The 22197-nt window shown below is 33.2% G+C and overlaps 1 protein-coding gene across 6 annotated transcripts in view; it reads right to left on the bottom strand.

The window, feature by feature from the left end:
- Nucleotides 1-1650: 1650 nt before the first annotated feature.
- Nucleotides 1651-22197, bottom strand: part of LOC105323970 (solute carrier family 23 member 1) — a 37621-nt gene continuing 17074 nt past the window's right edge. For 2 of the 6 annotated variants that reach the window (XM_066073220.1, XM_066073219.1), the window contains exons 4-16: nt 19890-20082; nt 19318-19475; nt 12585-12685; nt 11798-11871; nt 10231-10412; nt 9657-9723; nt 9255-9411; nt 5632-5781; nt 5379-5482; nt 4108-4237; nt 3358-3501; nt 3054-3149; nt 1651-1909 (exon numbers count right to left, since the gene is read on the bottom strand). In XM_066073220.1, coding sequence (XP_065929292.1) covers nt 1710-1909; nt 3054-3149; nt 3358-3501; nt 4108-4237; nt 5379-5482; nt 5632-5781; nt 9255-9411; nt 9657-9723; nt 10231-10412; nt 11798-11871; nt 12585-12685; nt 19318-19475; nt 19890-20082 — 1756 coding nt within the window. In that variant the 3' untranslated portion in view covers nt 1651-1709. Of the gene's footprint in view, nt 1910-3053; nt 3150-3357; nt 3502-4107; nt 4238-5378; nt 5483-5631; nt 5782-9254; nt 9412-9656; nt 9724-10230; nt 10413-11797; nt 11872-12584; nt 12686-19317; nt 19476-19889; nt 20083-20515; nt 20536-22197 lie in introns of those variants that run through there. The other 4 variants (XM_034453182.2, XM_034453183.2, XM_066073221.1 and 1 more) reach the window with 3 other exon arrangements.

Raw genomic sequence — 22197 nt, 5'->3', positions numbered from 1 at the left:
TCACCTGAATTTTTCACTTGAAAACGGTGTCTTTACCTGGACACAGCTGTACTATATGAAAGGCAATATGAAAAAATTGAATTCGCCTAGTCATAAAATTGCCCGCTCAAAACGAAGTCCAAAATGTAATTTAGGCATAGTTTCTGTGTACAGATTTAAAAAAAAAAGGGGGTTTAAAAGAAAAGATCCATGTTTCATATCGAATTTCTTTTTTCAATTAATATAGGTTACCGTGTCACTTATTGCAATTATTATGGAATACAATTGAGTTTAAAGAATCAATGATATATATCTTTTAGAAAGTGTTTATGAATGCGACTGGATATTTTTCTACGAAAATTATTTATAAACAAGTGCAATTCCAAACAGTTTCATATATTTTGATAAATATACAGTCACATTTACAAAAATTAGAATCGAAATTAAAAGACATTGAATAATGTATCCATGCCAGAAACAACTATTTCGTTGTTTATTTAGAGACATATGTGCACATGCATTTACATGCTCAAGTATATATGTCTTTGAGTAAACATCAACCACTTTTTAATGAATAGTCCATATATGTTATTATTGACGGAAATGACGTTGTTGAGCAAGCTTGGTTTGCATAGATATGAGAAATTATGATTATGTTAAAGAATGTATCGATGATTAAGAATTCAGTCGAACTATTGCTGAACGTATAAGTAATACGGACATTTTCTTCAAATAGATGAGTTGATAATTATGGTCGGGGCGTGATCAAATCTATCACAAATCATTTGGGATTTTACTGAATTTGTTTACTCTCCAACCAAACTTATAACCCAATAATGAACAAAGAATCAATCTTTCTTCCTTGATTAAAACATGACCATGTATCTATTACTTTAGATATTTATCGTCCGATTGTGTTCCCTCTCTGATACAAAAGAGTCATTTGGAGGTTTAAAAAAAACAAAAAAAGTGTTCTAATTTGTGCGAGTCAGCTTTTATAAGGTTAGTTTGGTGTAAAAATCTCTAATAAAATTGTATTATTGTATAAATAACAATAATTCTTCTTCTTTGATCGATGTCTAAGAATATTTATTGATGATGTTTACTAACAGATGAATACAAATTAAGCCACAATGAATAATATTCAGCAGTAATAAGGGCGGGTTTCAAACTTGTTCATACCAGTTATTACACTATTTTAAGTTATAAAGTATTAAACTAGCTTTGTATCTCTTAGAAAATAACAATATTAAAGGTATTCTATCCATAACTTAGACGAATTTAACAAATTTGATTTGTATGAACTATGTTGAATATCTATTTTTAAACAATTATGAGTCCGACATAAACCAAACTCTGGAATATGTATGCAGTCGATGAAATAAACTTTTTGCATTTGGAACTTTTTAAAGAGATGTCTGTCCCTTGTAAAAATTTATAAAAAATTCAGCTATCAAAAATACGTGTGGTAAATAATGAACTGTTTTAGGATTGTCAAAGAAAAGGAAAGCTTTCGCTTTTTACCAAGAGATTTTTGAGAAAATTGTTTGTACTATAAACTTAAGATATATTTAAAAATGCATTTATCCCATAGACTTCAATGTTAACTTCAAGTTGGGATAAATTTGTTAATATTCAAAATTTAAAAAAAAAATAAAGATGAACATTTATTTTTACATAATTATTAGATACTAAATATGTTAGTAATGGATGGACTACGTTAAAGAAAACTAAAAATGTGTCTGCTGTATCGCGTTTTCCCGTTTTTTCTTTGATTGAAAGGCAGGACACACCGGAATGTATGAGGTCCAAGACAATCTGTTGAGAAAACTTTGGAAAAAAGGGAAATCATACACATTAGAGTCTGTATTTTCCTTAAGAATGTCCGTGCTTTTCTTCCAGCGTGTAAACCCTCTCTCTTCTCGTGTGCCTATAGTTAATTAACAAAGAACAATACTTTATTATGGGAGCAGATTAACACTACAATAAGAACAAACCGTTAACAATAGCATGTTAGAGATACATGTGTATGAATATATTCATTTTCTTTTCAGTTTTGTTCAGATTGTTTCTTCAGGGTGCGAGGTGTCGATGTCGGAAAGTTATGAAGCACAAAATTACAAGAACAAAAATTTTAAACACACAAGTTTCCTATCAGAGGTATAAATATTGCAATGTTTTGATTTTTCATCATTTTATGAACTATGGCTTAAAGAAATATACATGTAGATTTTTGGTGAAGCAAAGAAAATTTTGGACATTTTTTTTACCATTAAAAATATTTCGTCACTTTTTTTAGTCAAAGTTATGTTTGTATATGTCGGTCATTAAAACTTTGCAGCTTTGTGATAACTTTTTATCATTAATTTTATAATTTCAGATAACTGTATGCCATACTAAGCAACAATTCATTTTAAAAGAATACATGCACGCATCAATATATATATTAAGCACATCACAATTAACACACATATTTGTTCTTTGACCTCATATAATCTAAATACTATAAAAACAATGTGTTTTTTTCCTTCTTTTGTAAAATGAGACAAAATAGACTGGGTTAAGAAAATTTATCACAAAATTCAGACTGTAATTTATCACTCTAATTAGCTTCTAAGAACATATTATTTATTTCTATTCAGCCACATTCCTTAACATTTTTTCAATATTAAGCAATAATTTTTTACAATTTAGAACATTTCAATTATAGTAATGTATTTTGACGAATACTCTTTTTTTGATATAAGAAAAATTGAAATTCCAACTAACTCAATTAAAAGATCATTCGTTCTGGAATGTGAAACATATCACTATGAACATTTTCAATATGGTCAGTGTTTTTTTTTTCTTTATTTTATTCGTATTAAAGGTCATCTAAAGAGGACACCTTAGCTTCTAATAGATTATCACATATCAAAATAGAACAATACCGCATACATGTGTTACATTTTGTTTTCTTCACATCCATTAAATTGCCTTTAAACACCAAAGACGAAGAGGAGAAGATGAATTTAAGGATAAGTGAATTTTTCAGGGTTGAGGCCGTAGTAAGGAGTCGGAGGTATAAAACTGACCGGGTACTGTGTTATCCAGAAAGCAAGCCACAATCCCAGCAACAAACATATGGGTGCCCAGTAAAACGTTGATGATCTGATCCAACAGTGTAATTCCTATACCAGACGAAAGCCAGAAAAATCATAGCAAACATTTTTAAGAGGAGTTGCCAATTACAAAAGCGCAATTCCATAGACAACGATGAATTAATTTATGTGTCCTACATTGATGATATCTTCAATTTCTTATTCTGACGTCAACATCAATTAAAACATGTAAGTAAGCACTTAATAAATTAAACAGCCTTTATCAAGAAGGTTTTACCTGTATTTATGCTGGAGATGTTAGCGTTCAGCCAGTTAGGCAGTGTTTGTCCAATGGAAATAGAAGTCCCAACTACAAAAATGTTTCTTGGCGAGGACATGTCAACAAACTGGAGATTAGAAAGACCAACAGATAGCACCATACCTGTATCAGATAAATAAACAAAAAATGTCTTCATAGCAACAACACGATAAAATTTAAAAGTTTTTTTTAGAACATATATCATTACAAAAACAAGCATAGTGCATACAACAGACGTCTGTTTTATGTTTGATGTTACTTGATAGGAGGTGTAAAATTGCAGAGAATAGAATTGGCGATGGGTGATCTTTAGACTGGGGCCAATTTAAATGAAGTCAAACAATCGAGATAACGCAAACTTAACACAGCCGTTTGGCATTGTTACGGTCATGCTCACACATTGATACAGCAACCGTCCTCATGTTTTACTAATACAATTCTCCCATATATGTAAGAAGTAGACGTATGATCAAAACAACCAACTTTGAATAAATTAAATATATATCTCGTGGAAGATTGTTTAATGTAGGACAATTTGGAAGTTGCTTATTTCGTGGTTTAAGTACATGTATGCGATAGAAAGTGATTTTTTTTTGGAAAGGGGGGGGGGGGGTTGGACAATTCTGGGTTATGAAGTAGACAATAATGCAAGATGAATATGTCTGTTTGCCCAAACGGTCACAGCGTAACACATATTAAATGTCTATTCTTCTAAGCCATAAGTCTTACCTAAAGTCACGTGGAATAACCCTCCAAGCACAGGTTCAGGAATAGTTACAAATAGAGCTGCAACTTTCCCAATACATCCCATTATCATAAAAATGCACCCAGCTACCAAGCTGACGGTTCTACTTGCAACCTGTTCAATGTACATACATGAAAGTTGCTCAATGAAAAATGATCCTCAATATGATTCATTAAAACAATAAACATTGATGATATTAAGGTGAAGCACCAGAAACAAAAACGTGTGCAATATATGCACATGTCGTAGACATAGCTGTTAAAAAAAGTGGTGGCATCAGTGGAAGACTACAAGAGGTAAAGGGAAAGGGTTTTGGATAAATACTTGTTCACGGGGATGCAAAATCAAATATAGATAAAGAGAAAATAATAGAAGTAACAGAAACAAGTATTCCTTTTAAAGGAATGATCGGCAATAATGGTATATAGATAGATAGAAGCAATCAACATAATCAGTTTTATGTAAAATACTTTAAAAAGTACTGTATTTTTACAAAATACAGAATATTTTGAATCTGTACACCATACTTTCATCATTATAAACCGTCAACTAATTTAATTTTGAAATAAATTTGGGGAAAGCCGTTCGTAAACTCCTTGTCTAGTTTTATATTTTTAACTTAACTATTAAATGTTAAATATCTTCTTCTTCTTCTTTTTCAGAATACTGAGTAGGGCTCTTCAAAGAGCATTAACACGTATACAAAGAAAGAGTTGTATCAAAATAATTTAATGCGACTTAAAAAAACATTGAATGCCATCATAACTTGCAATTGAGGTCGCATTATAACGTAACCTTGTTTCTTCCTAGCTACTATTATGCAACATCAATAGATCGAGGTCAGTTCATTGAAGCATCTTCTTATGATCGAGGTCAGTTCATCGAGGTCAACTGCATTACTGAATGAATCTTTCGATCGAAATTCTTACGTGTGAGACAAAATGTGCATTCTTGAATTAACAGGTCGAACTGTATTTTATGTATGTTTGCATCTCTTAATGTAAATGAATTGAAATAAAACTTAGTAAAATGTTATATAAAATCCTAAACCAAAGCTTCAAGTTTTCATAAAAAACTACTTATGCAAGCGGAATGTGTGCACACGTGGAAGCATTTGCCGTATGCCTCATATGGACACAACAGTGATCGGTGGAAGGCAATCACAAAAAGTAGTAGCTTAGAAGAAATAAAAGAGAAGAAATACTAGAGATAGTTGTTGAAACGGGCAATAGGAAGGTTAGCAATCTTTATATACCCGCGTAATACTAATAGCTCCAATATTTTCACTGTATGATGTCGTTCCGATGCCTGCTCCCCAAAGTCCACATAATAAACATCCCAGTCCCTCAACAGCAATGCCTTTAAAAAAAAATAAATAGCATACGTAGTATTAATCAGACTTCATGTATATAAAAACTATTAGACTTTGGGTTTATTTTGATGAATAAAGTATTACTTCTTTTAAAGAAGTTGGGTTAAAATGGAAAGTAAATCAAGTAGATAATCACCCCTGTTTATTGCATGTGATGGAGGCTTCCCTGCATCAGATTGCAATGCGCATGCGTAGTAATCACCGATTGATTCCATTACTGATGCTATAACACCAGCTAGCATACCACAGGTTCCAGCAATGCTCACGGAGGGCCATCCAAACTGACCTTTATAATCGAAAAGGTAACATATCTTTAATAATCATAAACAAACAAAAGCCGTTCCCTTTCTGCAGTTGTCAAGAGTTTGTGAGTTTTTACAAGCATTCCCTCTAAACGTCATGTTTCATGTGCATTACATGTCCCCTACAAGTGCATCCAATTTCCGACAGAATGTATACTATGTCCCAAGATAGCATCGATTCACATTTTGCCTAATTACTCGATATCTATAAAAACTTCAGGGTTCAAACGATGTTCATTCAAAAGAACGAAAAGTTCCAAGATTTCTCAGTTAAAACGCCCCTCAAGCGTATCAGGTCTCAATACACGACTAAAAATTGTGATGTCTGTGGGGATTTTGTATTGCAGCAAACCCAGATGTAAATTGTGATATTCCGAGTGAGTTCCGAATGGAGAAAAGCTATAAGCATTCCCCTTTATAAAATCTCCGAAGGAATTTTTTTTTTTTTTTTGGTACCTGTGATTTTTTTCAAATGAAAAATGATAAGTGTCAATAAAGATATCTTGGAAATTTTCACACTTGTATCGATTTTGAATAAAATTCTTTCACATGTGTTTTTAGCTCACCTGAACCGAAGGTTCAAGTGAGCTTTTCTGATCACCCGTTGTCCGTCGTCCGTCCGTCTGTCTGTCTGTCCGTCCGTCTGTAAACTTTTCACATTTTCAACTTCTTCTCAAAAACCACTGGGCCAAATTTAACCAAATTTGGTACAAAGCATCCTTATGGAAAGGGGGTTATAAATTGTTAAAATAAAGGGCACAGCCCTTTTCAAAAGGGAGATAATTGCGAAACAGTAAGTTTAGGGTGCATGTCTTTAAAAATCTTCTTCTCAAGAACCACGGCACCAGAAATGCCAATATTTACACAAAAGCTTGTATATATAGTGAAGATTCTAAATTGTAAAAATCGTGACCCTCGAACCAAAACTGGGGCCCCAGGCGGGGTTCAAAGTTTAACATAGAAATACATAGGAAAATGTTTAAAAAATCTTCTTCTCAAGAACCACTGCACCAGAAATGCCAATATTTACACAGAAGCTTTTATATATAGTGAAGATTCTAAATTGTAAAAATGGTGACCCTCGGACCAAAACTGGGGCCCCAGGCGGGGTTCAAAGTTTAACATAGAACAACATATGGAAAATGTTTAAAAAATGTTCTTCTCAAGAACCACTGCACCAGAAATGCCAATATTTACACAAAAACTTGTATATATAGTGAAGATTCTAAATTGTAAAAATCGTGACCCTCGAACCAAAACTGGGGCCCCAGGCGGGGTTCAAAGTTTAACATAGAAATGCATAGGAAATTTTTTTTAAAATCTTCTTCTCAAGAACCACTGCACCAGAAATGCCAATATTTAAACAGAAGCTTGTATACATAGTGAAGATTCTAAATTGTAAAAAGCGTGACCCTCGGACCAAAACTGGGGCCCCAGGCGGGGTTCAAAGTTTAACATAGAAATACATAGGAAAATGTTTAAAAATCTTCTTCTCAAGAACCACTGCACCAGAAATGCCAATATTTACACAAAAGCTTGTATGTATAATGAAGATTCTAAATTGTAGAAATCGTGACCCTCGGACCAAGACTGGGGCCCCAGGCGGGGTTCAAAGTTTAACATAGAACTACATATGAAAAATGTTTAAAAATTTTCTTCTCAAGAACCACTTCACCAAAAATGCCAATACATACACAAAAGGTTGTATACATAGTGAAGATTGTAAAAATCGTGACCCCCGAACAAAAATTGGGGCCCCAGTAGGGGTTTAGATTTTAACATATGTCGGAAAATGTTTTAAAATCTTCTTCTCAAGAACCATAGTGCAACTGTTTGGGATATTACTATGCATACATGTACATCCTTAAATAATGTAGATTCAAAAAATTGTAACTCCCGGACAATTGATGGGCACCAAGAGGGGTTCAAAATTTAAACATTTTAAAAAACATAAAGGAAAAGTTTAAAAATTTTCTTCTCAAGAACTACAATGTTTTAGTTTGTGGAATTTCTATGCATGCATCCTTCGATTATGTAGATTCCTAATTGGTAAAATCGTGACCCCCGGACCAATACTGGGGCCCCAAGATGGGGTCAAAATTTATTAAAGAAATATAAAGGTAACATGTTAAAAAATCTTCTTCTCGAGAACTACAATGCTTCAATTTGTGAGATTACTATCATGCATACAACCTTGGATAATGAATGTTCGACAGTTTTAAAATAGTGACCCCTGGACTAATACTAGAGACCCAAGATGGGTTTAAAGTTAAATGTAGAAGTACCGGTATATATGGAAAATGTTTAAAAATCTTCTTTTCGAGAACTACAATGCATCAATTTGTCAGATAACTACGTCAGCACCCTCAAATAGTGTAGATTCGAAATTATAAAAGCCGTGATCTCAATCTATTACTGGGGCCCCAAGAGGTGTTCAAAGTTTAGCATAGAAATATAGAGGGAAAATGTTGAAAAATCTTTTTCTAGGGAACTATAATGCTTCAGCTTGTGAGATAACTAGGCAAGCATCCTTAAATAATGTAGATTCCAAATAATTAAATCTTTAGCACTGGACTAATACTGTGGCCCCAAGAGGGGTTCAAAGTTTAACATAGAAAGATATATTGAAAATGTTTTTAAAAAGTTTTTCTCTAGAACTATAATGCTACAGTTTGTGAGATTACTATGCAAGGTTCCTCAAATTTTGTAAACTCTAATGTAGTGGAACCAAGAGTTATCTTTCTTGTGTTCTGTACAGTCTGAGAGTTATTCCTCTTGAAGTGGAACTCTGCTATGTTCAGTTTTTCAGGTTGTGTACGTGCGGTCCCATCGCAGTGCTTCACACTTTCATTCCTATGTTACTATTTATGTTGTTCAAGCCAACCATAAACCTCGGACCATAACTGGGTCCCCAGAAAGGGGTTCAATGTTTAAAATAGAAAAAGCATATGCTACGAAATGTAATGTTACAAGGAACTGTTGTTCAGGTGAGCGATGTGGCCCATGGGCCTCTTGTTTTTAAATTAAAATCGTCCAAATGTGCTGCATAAATAACTTGGGACAGACTATAGTTTTATCTCCTAAAAAGGTTTCTAGAAAATGAGGGAAGGATTATATTTGATTATAAACTAAAACCCAATTAGAAAAGAAATATCAAGTAAAAACTAGTTTATTCGTTTTTTGTTGAATAAACGTGATCTGTACATACTCAATAAAAAGCTAAACTTCAAAGAGGCAGAAGATTGACAGACTGGGATAAAGACTACAGTTTTCTACCGAGTTCACCCATAAGGAACTTGTATAACTCTGTACAACCAGAAAAGCTGATAAAAGGCTCACACAAAGTTCTCACTGCATAAAAAACATAATAATACAATGCTTACCTATGGGCAAATTGATCCACCTGATTCTTTTTATGGAATCATTTGTGAGCGAGTAATACCAATCAGACAATTACCTGGGTGTGGGAATCTAAACCAGCTGGTTTTCGTTAATACATCTGTCTTGATATCGGTTCTAGCACCGTATCCCCAGCCGTTTGGATCATCTGTGAATACTCCAGTTACAGTCAACACAAAGCAGAGGAGCCAACTTAAACCAACCGATAACAATATCTGTGTACAAAATGCATCTGTCACAATATACCAAAACTGAAATTGAATTTTAATGCAATTTGCCAAAAAGCAAATACACCATGTGATACATTTGATTTAAATTTTGTGGTTCAGAATATTTTCACAAATACAAAAAAATTATTTGACAGTATTTGTTCAAACAAAAGTCCTATTAAGTCTTCTTTTTATCTGATTAACGGATTTGAACTAAATTTTATAACGTTTCAACATTTATTTTTCCATACCGGAAACAGTTCGCAGATTTTCCATCTCTTGAGATATTGTGAGAAAGTAACCACAAAGGCAATGGTTCTGAAAATAAAATGAGGTAATGTATGAAGAGAATAATTACCATCTCTTTGCCTTTATACAACTCCAATAATTGCACAATACTCAGATATCTTACGACTGTCATTATACAAGTGTGTAGATTTAGTTTGACGGTTATGTTGGCAGATGTAGCCTAATACTTTCTTTAGACAAAAACGGTATATATCCCCGTGTTATTTGGTTAAGATTGATATAAAGAGCAGAATTATTTTCATAAAATTGATACAGTTTTCTGGAAAAAATGGGAAAGTAGGTGAATTAATTTTCACTTAATAAAACTTTCTTCTCGCATATTCAACGTAGAACACACCGGACTAAGAATTTCAACAATTACAGTTTACTTATAGAAGGTTTATTCATCACGTATTCAAGAAAAGTTATAGTGATATGTTTTTTAACCTCTATCTTTCAATGATAATGAATTGAATTTTACTTCAACAATCAGTGAGGAAAGTCATTATTTAACGCTGATAAACTCATTCAACTTACGCAAAAGCTATATACCACTGCTTTTGTGCATATGACGTTATAATGGGGAAAAGAGAGAGCGATATGGATGACGTCACAACACTGATTGTGATCGGACCAATGAATCTAAGTAAAAATCCAACCAATCCTGTCACACCCAGAAACATTTGGAAAACGGAAGCCACCATTAGTGATCCGGACACCTTAAATCCAAATAAAAACGAATTTAGTTTTGTGTATATCGTAAAGATGGTAATAAAGGTACATAAAAAAATTATGAAGATCTTTCTTCTTTTCGCTTTTAAATAAAATTAATGATCACCGGAAGAAGATGATGAACAAAAGGCCCAGGGGCCACATCGCTCACCTGAGCAACAATTGCCTTAATTATGATCAAATTCGTCCGCCATTGTGGCTCACCCTACCCCTGGACTATTATTTAAACAAACTTGAATTTATACGATCTGGGGATGCTTCCACTCAAATTTGGGCTTTCCTGGCTTAATAGTTTTGAGAAGAAGATTTTTAAAGATTTTCTCTATATGTAAAAATTTATCCCCAAATTGTGGCCTTGCCCTAGCCCCAGGGACCATGATTTGAACAAACCTGAATAAACATTATCTGAGGATGGTTACACGCCAATTTGTGCTTTCTTGGCCTAATAGTTTTTGAGAAGATTTCTGAAGATTTTCTCTATATATTCCTGTATAAAAATTTATCCCCCAATTGTGGCCCCACCCTACCCCCGGGGACCATGATTTAGACAAACTTGAATCTACACTATCTGAGAATGCTTCCACTCAAATTTGAACTTTCCTGGCCAAATAGTTTTTGAGAAGAAGATTTTTAAAGATTTTCTCTATACATTCCTATGTTAAACTTGATCCCCCAATTTTGGCCCTACCCTACCCCTGGGGACTATGATTTAGACAAACTTAAATCTACACTACCCGAGGATGCTTCTATTTTAATTTGAGCTTTTCTGGCCTGATAGTTTTTAAGAAGATTTTTAAAGATTGTCTCTATATTTTCCAATGTAAAACTTGATCCCCCTTTTGTGGCCCCTCCCTAACCACGGGGACCATGATTTGAACAAACTTGAATCTACACTACCTGAGGATGACACCACACAAGTTTAAGCTTTTCAGGCCCAATAGTTTTTGAGAAGAAGATTTTTGAAAAATACCAGCAAATTTTCAATAATTCTCAATTATCTCCCCTATAAAGAGGGTGTGGCCCTTCATTTGAACAAACTTGAATTGCCTTTACCTAGTGGTGCTTTGTGCCAAATTTGGTTGAAATCTGCCCAGCAGTTCTTGTGAAGACGATGAAAATGTGAAAAGTTTACAACGACGACGATAACGACGACAACGACAGACAACGGAAAAATTGTGATCAGAAAAGCTCACTTGAGCCTTTGGCTCAGGTAAGCTAAAAAGGACAATAACAAACCGTCAATCATCTCCATAAAACGAAATACAAATTCAAAGGAGAGCAACACGGACCTCCTAAAAGATAGAGGTGGTATAAGGTGCCTAGGAGGAGTGAGCATCCTCTGCTGATCTAATAATATGATTAAAACACTTACCACAGAGAGTCGCCTTGTCCAAAGCAACCTGTGTTGCTGGCTTCCAACTTCCGGTAAGTTTATGGTGTCATTGCCTATCAACTCAGATCATTGAATTGCAAAATAAAGACATTTAAACTTAATGATATATGTAGAACTGATATTTTGTTCAGTTCAGTGAAGGAGAAATGCTCTTCAGCTGTTCCCTTTAGGTGTTTTATTATCTACCTTTAATAAAGTGATTTTTACGTACTAGGGTTCGGCATCGATTTCTCCCTCTTTTAATCTGAACACAATTTTCCTTTTTTTTTTTTTTTTTTTTTTTTGGGGGGGGGGGTGTTTCTTTTTCTTTCTTTTTTTTGGCTGGGTCACCCCTCCCCAAGATTTTGAATCATCATAACAAGCTTCGAATGTGCTGAATTACATGCTAGTTATATTTTTCAGAAAAACTCAAAGTTTTCTCGTAAAATATAATCCCTGCATAATCATCGTTCCATAAATTTAGAAAGAAACTACAATTTTTCAGCTGTTTTTGCCTTAATCCTAAATATTAATAATATGTAAATTTATAACAAAACAAGGAATGAGCAGCAATGCATCACGTGCATACTGCCTAGAGCTGAATAGAACTATTCCATCATAATCAATTATAATCTATCATCTGGAAATGTTTTCACTTTGTATTAATTAAGCTGTATATAAAGAAAAAATAAAAATTTGATTTGTCAATTATTAACAAATTTTAATGCACGCATGTGTATCTAAGAATAGCGTGCATTTATGACAACGATGATAAGATAAATCATACCGCTTGTTTCTTCATTAAAAGGACATCGCCATTCTGGTTGGGACATTAATGCAATAACAGGTATAAGGAAGGTAGCTGTTGCACCCTGTATGATCGGAAGCCTATACAACGATAAAATAAAATAAAAATGTGAAAAATTCGTTTAAAATTTACACACACGGCACATGCTAAGTTTGCAGAATATATTAAAGTTCAACACTTGAGGACTGGGTCTTTACAGTTATTCACTAAGTACTCTGGGGTCCGTTTCACAAAGATTTTCCAAGACGTTTCCTAAAATAGAACTTAAGATATGCCTGTTATATCTTAGGAAGTTCCTAAGATTTGTCATAGCCGTTTCACAAAACTTTCTTAGCATAACGCAGTTGACTAAATCTTATCCTAAGATATATTGTAGGTCACTTTTAAATCATTTCGTTAATTTAGTCAAACTTTTATCGATCATGTAAATTCTTTTCAATATTGCGTTGGTTTAAACTTTCTAAGTAAACGTAAAGACACATTCCCTTATTCACCTAGAAACAAATTAGGAAAAAAGCTAAAACGTATAAATAGAGTGCAAATAGTGTAGTGCCTATGTGCATGTACTGAAATTATGTATATTTTACCTTCACGGGTAGATAAAAATTACGTAATAAAACCTTATATTCTTTGAAAACGGTATTTTTTTTAATTTGAGAGATCGCAGTATCTTTCTTGTTTTTAGCTACATGTACATGCAATTCTTGACAGCATGAATCATTTGAAAATATTGGTCAAATGATCGAGAGCATTTTTTATCTAGTTGGTCCATTATAAAAAGTCCGTGTTAACATATACAGATATGCTTAATCCTAAATTAAAATACCCGTTGAGATATCCAAATATAATAATTCTACTATATCTTACGGTATATTTCAAAATGAAATACGATACTCACATGCAGTATGATTTAGAATGGAAAGATGTGGAACTTTTAAACTAAGTTTAATGTAACGCGTGTTTTCTTGTAATGGTTGATATAAGAATATGGGTTTTTTTAACAAAAGGAAACATTGCAAATAATTGCATCTTTGCGTATAGAGGAAGCGAGGATAAAAGGCAACAATTTTTTTTAATGAAACAGCATTCCCAAGGATGATTTAGCATCGACATACCTAAACCAATTGCCGGTCACTCCTACCCCTGCCAACAAAAACTGAAATAAACAACCCCTCACCCCACCGCATAGAGAACAGCTAAAATTACTTTCGTAAAAGAACAGGGGCCCGTATCACAAAATTTCCTAAGATGTTTCCTACGATAGAACATAAGATATGCTTAAGTTATATCTTAGGAAGTTCCTAAGATTAGTCATAGCTGTTTCACAAAACTTTCTTAGCGTATCGTAGTTGACTTATCTTAAGATACAATGTAAGACACTTTCATATATATCATATTGTTAATTCTAAATTAATATTGTTCATTTAAAATATTTTCAATATGACACAATGTATACTTTTTAAGTGAATGTAAAAATCTATTCCCTTATTCACCTAGAAACATGTTAGAAAAAAAGTAAAACGTGTAAATAGAGTGTAAATAGTGTAGTGTCTATGTACATGTACTGAAATTGTGTATGATATTTTTACATTCACATGCATACACGAGTAGATCAAAATTACTTAATAAATCCGTATAGTTTATATATATTTCTTTTAATAAGAGTGAATGCATTGATCGTACTATTATTGATTTAGCTAAATATACATATATTTCGTTATTTATCTTTAAATATTATTTGGACAGCGTAAATGGAAAACATTGGTCACTGCAATAATTTGTTATTTTTATAAATGTTTGAGTGTGTTTTTTTTGTCTACTTACTCCATTTTAAATAGCATGTGTTAACGTATACAGATATGCTTATTCCTAAATTTAAAAACGACCGTTGAGATATCCAAATTTAATGATTTTACTGTATCATACGGTATCTTCTAAATGGAACACAATAATCATATTCAGTGGCATGTAGGATTTAAAATGGACAGATGTGGAACTTTTAAACTTAGTTTAATGTAACGCTAGTTCTCTTGTAATAATTGATATAAAAATGGTGTGTTTTGTTTTGTTTGGCTGTAACAAAAAGAAAAAAATAGAAATTCGCAAATGAATACAGTGGTTTCATCAATATTCGTTGAATACCAATTTTCGTTGATTCCGTTGTTAAGTTTATCCTTGAAATCAAATATTCATTGAACTGCAATTTCTACTAATATTTTGTATTGATAAGGTCATTGGCCACGAATTTACGTATCCTTGAAACTTTGATTTTCACTTTATCCACGAAAATCGATACCCTTGAATATTAATGAAACCATCATCATGATGTCATCATTTACATTTTTTCTCATTCTTGTTTTTTTAAAGGGAAAGGGACTTATTTTTACCCGAAAGTCTAATTACTGTTAATGTCTCTTGCAGTTATTTTTTTAATATATTTTAGAACTGTTGACAACAGTTAGTGTGTCAAAAGTACTTGATAATTAATCCCTTTGGCCTAATTCTAGTTAAACAATCAGTGAAAAAAAAATATGATTAGCCATTGTCATCGTATAGTTTTTTTTAGCAATTGCGTGGTCTTTAAGGGTCTTCTTTTGAGATTTCCACCAGTTTGACGGATTTCAATGCGCCGCCTTGACGTCAATATTCAATGTAAAGGTCGTTGTCAGATTTCTATTGTTTGGTAAATATAAGCGTACCATATCCGTATTTCAACTCGAACATCAGTGAAACTAAATCAAAAGCTAGTCGCAAAGAATAGCAAAATGAACATATTTAATTTGATTTCTTTTATCATTAACTGTGATTCTACGGACACTTATAAAGTAGATGTTTAAGCTGTTCAATCTCCGAGTTCATGGCTGCGCTGGGTACCCCGACCACCGACTTGTTTATCTACCGTCGTAAACAAATTATTAAATATTCTTGAAAAATTACTTTGTCTTATTATTTGATGGCGTTTCTTCAGTGTCTATGCCAATTTTCACCAAAATTCGTCAATTAGAAAAGAAAATATTCGAGTTGTCTCAATAATTTCCGAACAACCCTCGTATAGGTATATTTTGATAATTTCTAAGTTTTCAGTTTAGAGTAATGTATCTCGATCGCCGGAGCTTTAAAATGAATCGTCTAGTTAATTAATTTTGACCATAATCTCGCATTTTTAGGGCAAGTCATTAATTTAATGACTTTAAGTCATTTCTTAATTAGTAAAGATAATCTATATCTTTTTGTATCTGAAATCCTATCTGCAAAAATTAAGAATAACGTAAATATTCGGGGGTTTAAACACAGAAATTCAGATAAAGAAATTAAAAATATACAACATACAGATGACATGACGCTGACACTTAAAAATATTGAATCTTTGGCACATGCAATTAATACAATAGAGGTCTCCGGTAAACATGCTGGGTCAAAAATTGATTTAAACAAAACGGAATGTATATTTTTGGGTACTTTAAAAGATCAATACGATACCGTAAGCGGAATTAATGTCTCGAAGCACGGAGTAAAATGCCTAGGCATATACCTAAGCTACGACATAACAGAATGTTATACAAAAAATTGAATGAAAGTCTATCATGACATAGAAAAACTATTTGAATCTTGGAAGAAAAGAAAATAACACTTTTTGGTAAATGCTCTATAATAAATACTCTAGCAGTCCCTAAATTAATATACTTATCCACAATACTAGAATTACCGGAAGAAAACTATATCAAAAATATAAATAGATTAATATTTAACTTTCTATGGAACAACCATGATAGAATCTAGAGAAATAATGTGGTAGGGGATATAAAAGACGGAGGAATAGGTTTAATAGATATTGAATCAAAATTACAAGCTTTAAAAGCAGCATGGGTACCAAGATTATTATAAACAAAACATGCCATAAACGACTTTGTAAACAGTTTTTTTAAAGAATTAAACATAGACATTCGTTTTATCTCAATCACATCAGAAATATCTATTAAAAAATTCGATATTGTTCAAAAATTGCCCCAATTCTACAAGGAAGTTTTTTCGTGTTTCAATATATGCAAAACGATGCCTGAATTTAAAACAACAGGATCATTTTTGAAGCAACCTATTTGGTCTAATAGCTCTTTTACTTACAAGGGCAAAACTGTTTGTTTTAAAAGTTGGATAAAAAGTTGAATTTTATTTACAAAGCACGTTTTCAATATAAATGGGAAACTAAAATCCTTAGGTGATTTTGCAACTGTTATACAGAACAAATTTTAAAGTAATTGGCTTTGTGAATATACCATACTTCAAAAAGTATTTCGGAAATATGAAAAGAACTTTGATTTTTCAAAAACAGACTAGATCATATAGAGATTGATAAATTGATTCCAGATAAACAGAACACCATTTTTTTTATTCCATACTAAAAAATAAGAAATTTCATGTTCACAGTAAAAACAAGATATCTATGAGCCAATGCTCACTAGTGATACCCCCGCTCTGATGTGAATATGCAAAATAAGCAAAGTCGTCATTTAACAGGATGTTGACGCCCGATTGGTACAAAAAAATATCCCACGATATGGCATGCCTATACAAATATTGTGTAAAAATTTCAAGCATCTGCGATAAATAGTTGCTGAGAAATTTTTGACGAAAATTGTTTAAAAATGTTGGTTAAAAAATAAGCAAAGTCGTCATTTAACAGGAAGTTGACGTCCGATTGATACAAAAATATATCCGACGATATGGCATGCCTATACAAATATTGTGTAAAAATTTCAAGCATCTGCGATAAATAGTTGCTGAGAAATTTTTGACGAAAATTGTTTAAAAATGTTGGTTAAAAAATAAGCAAAGTCGTCATTTAACAGGAAGTTGACGTCCGATTGATACAAAAATATATCCCACGCTATGGCATGCCTGAACAAAGACTGTGTAAAAATTTCAAGCATCTGCGATAAATAGCTGCTGAGATAAATGCGACAGAAGTATTTGTTTCGGACGGACGGACAGACAGACAGACAGACAGATGGACAGACAGACAGACACACAAGGGTAAAACAGTATACCCCTCTCCTCGCGGAGGTATAGTTAAGTAACGAGTTCCAAATTAGCTCAAAGTCAGAATGGGAACGTATCTATTTCAATAAAATAAAATCAATGGAAGATAAAAAAAAATAGCAGAATTTAATTACAAACTTCTTATATCGAAGCAAATGGAACAGTCAATTAAATAAAAAATGTAAACTGTGTCAAAATGACACAGAGAAGACAGAGAAAACATTTAATTTTTGATTGTAAAAATGTTTATTTTTCAGCTTATTTGGTGGAAGAATAGCACAAATCATCCAGTCTTACTGTAATTGAGTTTTATTTAGTCTTTATTCCTATTTTTATCAAACTATCTAAGATATCAGTGATTTTCGGGCATGACTAATTACTTTATCATCAGTGCACTAGCTATAACAATACCCGATACCCATCTGCGCATGCGACCACATAATCTTTAAAAAATGTTAAAATTAAAAGTCTACACAAAAGAAATGAATGGAAGAAATATATGTTTATTTTGATAGTTCTAAAGTTTTCAGTTAAGAAGTAAAAGTGAACAAGTCCTAATGGTTCGTTTTTCTTGTATTTTTGTTTAACTTTAATGTGCATGTAATTTATTTCATTATAAAATAAACAGTCTCCATGTTAAGTTTGTTCCTCAGACATCGATTTACCTGTCTTAAAGTTAAAACTTAAGAATTTCATAACATAAGACTGGAATAGTGAAACGGGTAAGTAATGAACTTAGGAAAAAGTTCTTTCCTAAGATATAACTTAGTCCTAGGTATGCTTTATGAAACGGGCCCCAGGTACATGTACTTTTAAAGTGAGAAATTTCGCCTTCGCTTATTTCTTTGACAAAGATCCTCCATTTCAACGACAGTGATTAATAACTATATATCTGTATCAAAATTTTACAAGTTTATGGGCGGATTCACAGCAAACATAGTTACTGTATCTAAAACGCAGGTATAATCCTAACAGACATAAAACATCCTCACTCAATGACACCCAAACTCATTTTCTCCTTTCTACCGTTCATGTCCCCTCGGTACTGCCATACCAGTCACCTCCCACTCCCCAGGCTACAATGGAATCAGCATTGTTAGAGGGGGGGGCAAAGCCCGTGCCTTCATCGGTTATCCTTGCTCACGAATTTACATCACCACGAACCTACACACAATCATTTGTTTAATATTAAAATTGTATTAAATCTATCCCGATTACACTACCAACGAAATTACTTCCCCACGAATCAGGGAAATTTACGCTACCCAAGAACATCCACCCTCATGAATATAAATGATTCCAAAGTTAACTACTCACTTTCATCTCTCAGTGTCCTGCTCTGCACACTTAGAACCTATTATGATACTTTTGAAAAGCAGGGATACAATGTCTCCATCGCGCCTCTGCAACCTTTATCAAACCTTTCATACCACCACTTTTACTCTACATGCATTTTTTTAAAAAATCCTTCGGGACGGCTTTGTAACATTTCCATACACGTATACAACGAATGCAATGAAGCCTATTAACTGACTGCGAAACATAATGACCAAGAACAAATGGAATGTTTAAGGAGAGGTATAATGAAGACTATACAGTCAGATTTTGATTTGCTTCTTGTCATTAAACAGCTTGAGTAGGCTACATTTGAACGATTGTTAAAAACTTAACCCACCTTATACCTATAACAGACTGGACGATCGTAGCCATCCCCACCGTGAATAGGGCGGTCTGTATGAGTTCTGAGAGACCCACAGTGTCCCCACCCATACACAGGCTCTTGTGGATGATGACCGGAAGCGCAATGATACCGCCAATCGACGTAAAAGATTGCTGAAAATAAACTTGAAAAGCAATTTTCCACTAATTGATGTAAAAGTTTGCAAAAATTTAATTAAATTAAATTGAAAAAAAATAATAAATAATTCAGATTATTGACCTAAAATATGTTTATGCGACTAATGTGTATTTAATTTCTCTAATTTGATTAATTTAAAGCAACGTTTCTGATGCAAGATTGAATTGTTTAGATTGATTTCAGTATATAAAACATGGTACTTACTATAGACTTTGGAAAAAAAGGCATAACTTCACAGATTCTATAATCTTTATCCAAAACATTGTATTTAAACTGATATATACACAGTGTACATGGTACAAGCGCAAATATATATAGTTGATATTATGTATTAGAAAAGATATGCTGAAACAGAATTTAGTTGCAAGGAACATAAACATAGTTCTTACTTGGAAGCCAAGTATGATGCACAAGTACCACGGGGGCACATCAGTAATCCTATATAACAGCTTTCTTGATTGGCTCTCTTCGATAACTTTTAACGAATTGTCGTGTTGCACAGACCCATCTTTGCCACTTACTTGTACGTGTATGGTCTTGTCTTGATGATCAGATTGCATATCATCAATTGCGGAAAGAAATCTACAAAAACATCTAGAATTGTAGAAATGTCGATCCTACATATTGACACAATAACCGTTACATATGGTGTTCCGATGGGGCCACTTCGACCTTAGCACTTTCGCATTAATATGTACGGCGAAGATGCCTGAGTGCGAAGTTACGAAGGCGAAATTGCGAAGGTGCGAAGGCGAAGGGGCGAAAGTGCAACGATGCGACGGCGAAGCGCGAAGATGCGATGGCGAAGGTGCAAAGGCGAAGGAGCGATACGAATATTGCTTCTTCGCCTTCGCAACTTCAAACTTTCGCCTTCGCAACTTCGCACTTTGAAAAATGTCAGAAACTTTACTGGAAAGGATAGCATAGATATGATTAAGATTTAACGATCTTTTAAAAAAAAACAAATCTCAAGTTGATTTTGAAAGCTGTAACGTTTCATCAAATGTAACTTTACCTTATCCATACAAATCGCACGATGACGTTTACTTGAGACCTCTTGCCGTGATTAGGTTTGGCCTGTTTTGTTGGACATTTTGCACAGATTTACAATGTAAACCCAAATGTAGATATACACAAGATGTTAATGTACTCATATTGAACCATTGAAATCCGACTGTAATTGGATTCGGTCATTAATATAATTACTGTGTAAATATCAAATTCAGGTAGGGTCTTCATAGAATTTGTAAACCCCGTACACAAATAAATAGTCATCAACACCCATGGTAGTTTTAGAATATGACATATTTACTTAGTGCATACATGTATTTCCGTTTATGTTTGCACTTCGAATCTCTAACGATCAATTTTCAATGGATAAAATATACTTTTTGCTATGAAACGATCTATTTGAAGTTTGGCCAAGAAAGAAATGCTGAGGTGAATTGAAAATACATTTCCTACAACTACAGTTTCAATCCAATGTTTTCTCAGACGTCCGTGTCAATTTGTTCCCGCCCATTTCAAATGTTTTGACTGTAACAAGTGAAACTGACGTAAGCTGTATATTTCCAATCTTGCCAGTTAATATTCCAAGCGACATAACTCTGTAAAAAATATCGATCATACCCAAATCTAACTTTACCTAGATAAAGCTGTATACAAAATTCAACAGTATGTGCAACTTCTGCGACGAAAATGAACTGAAACTAAAAGAAATTGAAATTTCTCTTCGTCAGAAGGACATAACTCTGAAAAAAATTATCTATGGTACATGTATGAAGAATCGAAGATGACCGATGTCCTTATGAATGATCTCTTTACAAAATCTCATATCTGTATGTATAACCCCTGCGAGGAAAATAAACGGAAACTGTGACACATATTTGAATTATTTCAAATCCCTGCTGCATAACTCTGTCAAATATTGATTGATTGTACTTAAAATCAAATTGACCTAGATATTCCTATTATTATGATAAATCTGTTTGCTAAATCTCATTTCAGTATCTGCGAAGAAAATGAACATAAACTGCCGGTAGACTGATAGACAGACATACGGATAGAGAGCCACACGGGCAGTAGCAAAACAAAATATCCTTCCTTCTACGAAGGGGGTATAAGTATATTTAAGAAATAAACAACGTTATTTAGTGAACATGGCGTTATGAATAGCAATTGCTCTGTTGGCATATTCCATGATGCGCGCTAGCGCATCATGGAAAATATGCCAGCAGAGCAGTTGCTATTCATAACGCCATGTTCACTAAATAATCGTTGTTTATTACTTATATTTGCATTTTACTACTCGCAAATACCCTGTATTAGCCTAGACCTTGACATTTAGCTATTACATCAAAAATAAACATTCAGACTGTAATGTATCTTTTTAATTCACATAGATTTGTTAACAGAATCAATGATATGTTATAACATTAATTCCTTTAAAATGTTATCAAAAACATGTTTTAATATTACATGTAAATACGTCAATTTTAATGGAGTTGGAGAAAAACAACTGATGTATCGTATAGTGGTTTAAATCTATAACGTCATGGAAAAGTATATATAACGTTACGCCTTTATGACGTCATAGTATACTGACAGAGCAATTGCGATTATAGAGAAATAATTGCAGCTTCTCCGTATGGGCTTACAGTGGGAAAGAACAATGGAAATGCAAATATATTTATATGA

The sequence above is a fragment of the Magallana gigas genome, chromosome 10 (genome assembly GCF_963853765.1).
Source record: "Magallana gigas chromosome 10, xbMagGiga1.1, whole genome shotgun sequence".
In the NCBI taxonomy this organism is placed as follows: domain Eukaryota; kingdom Metazoa; phylum Mollusca; class Bivalvia; order Ostreida; family Ostreidae; genus Magallana; species Magallana gigas.
The sequence above is the reverse complement of the archived record's forward strand: the minus strand, read 5'-3'. Positions and strand labels throughout refer to the sequence as shown.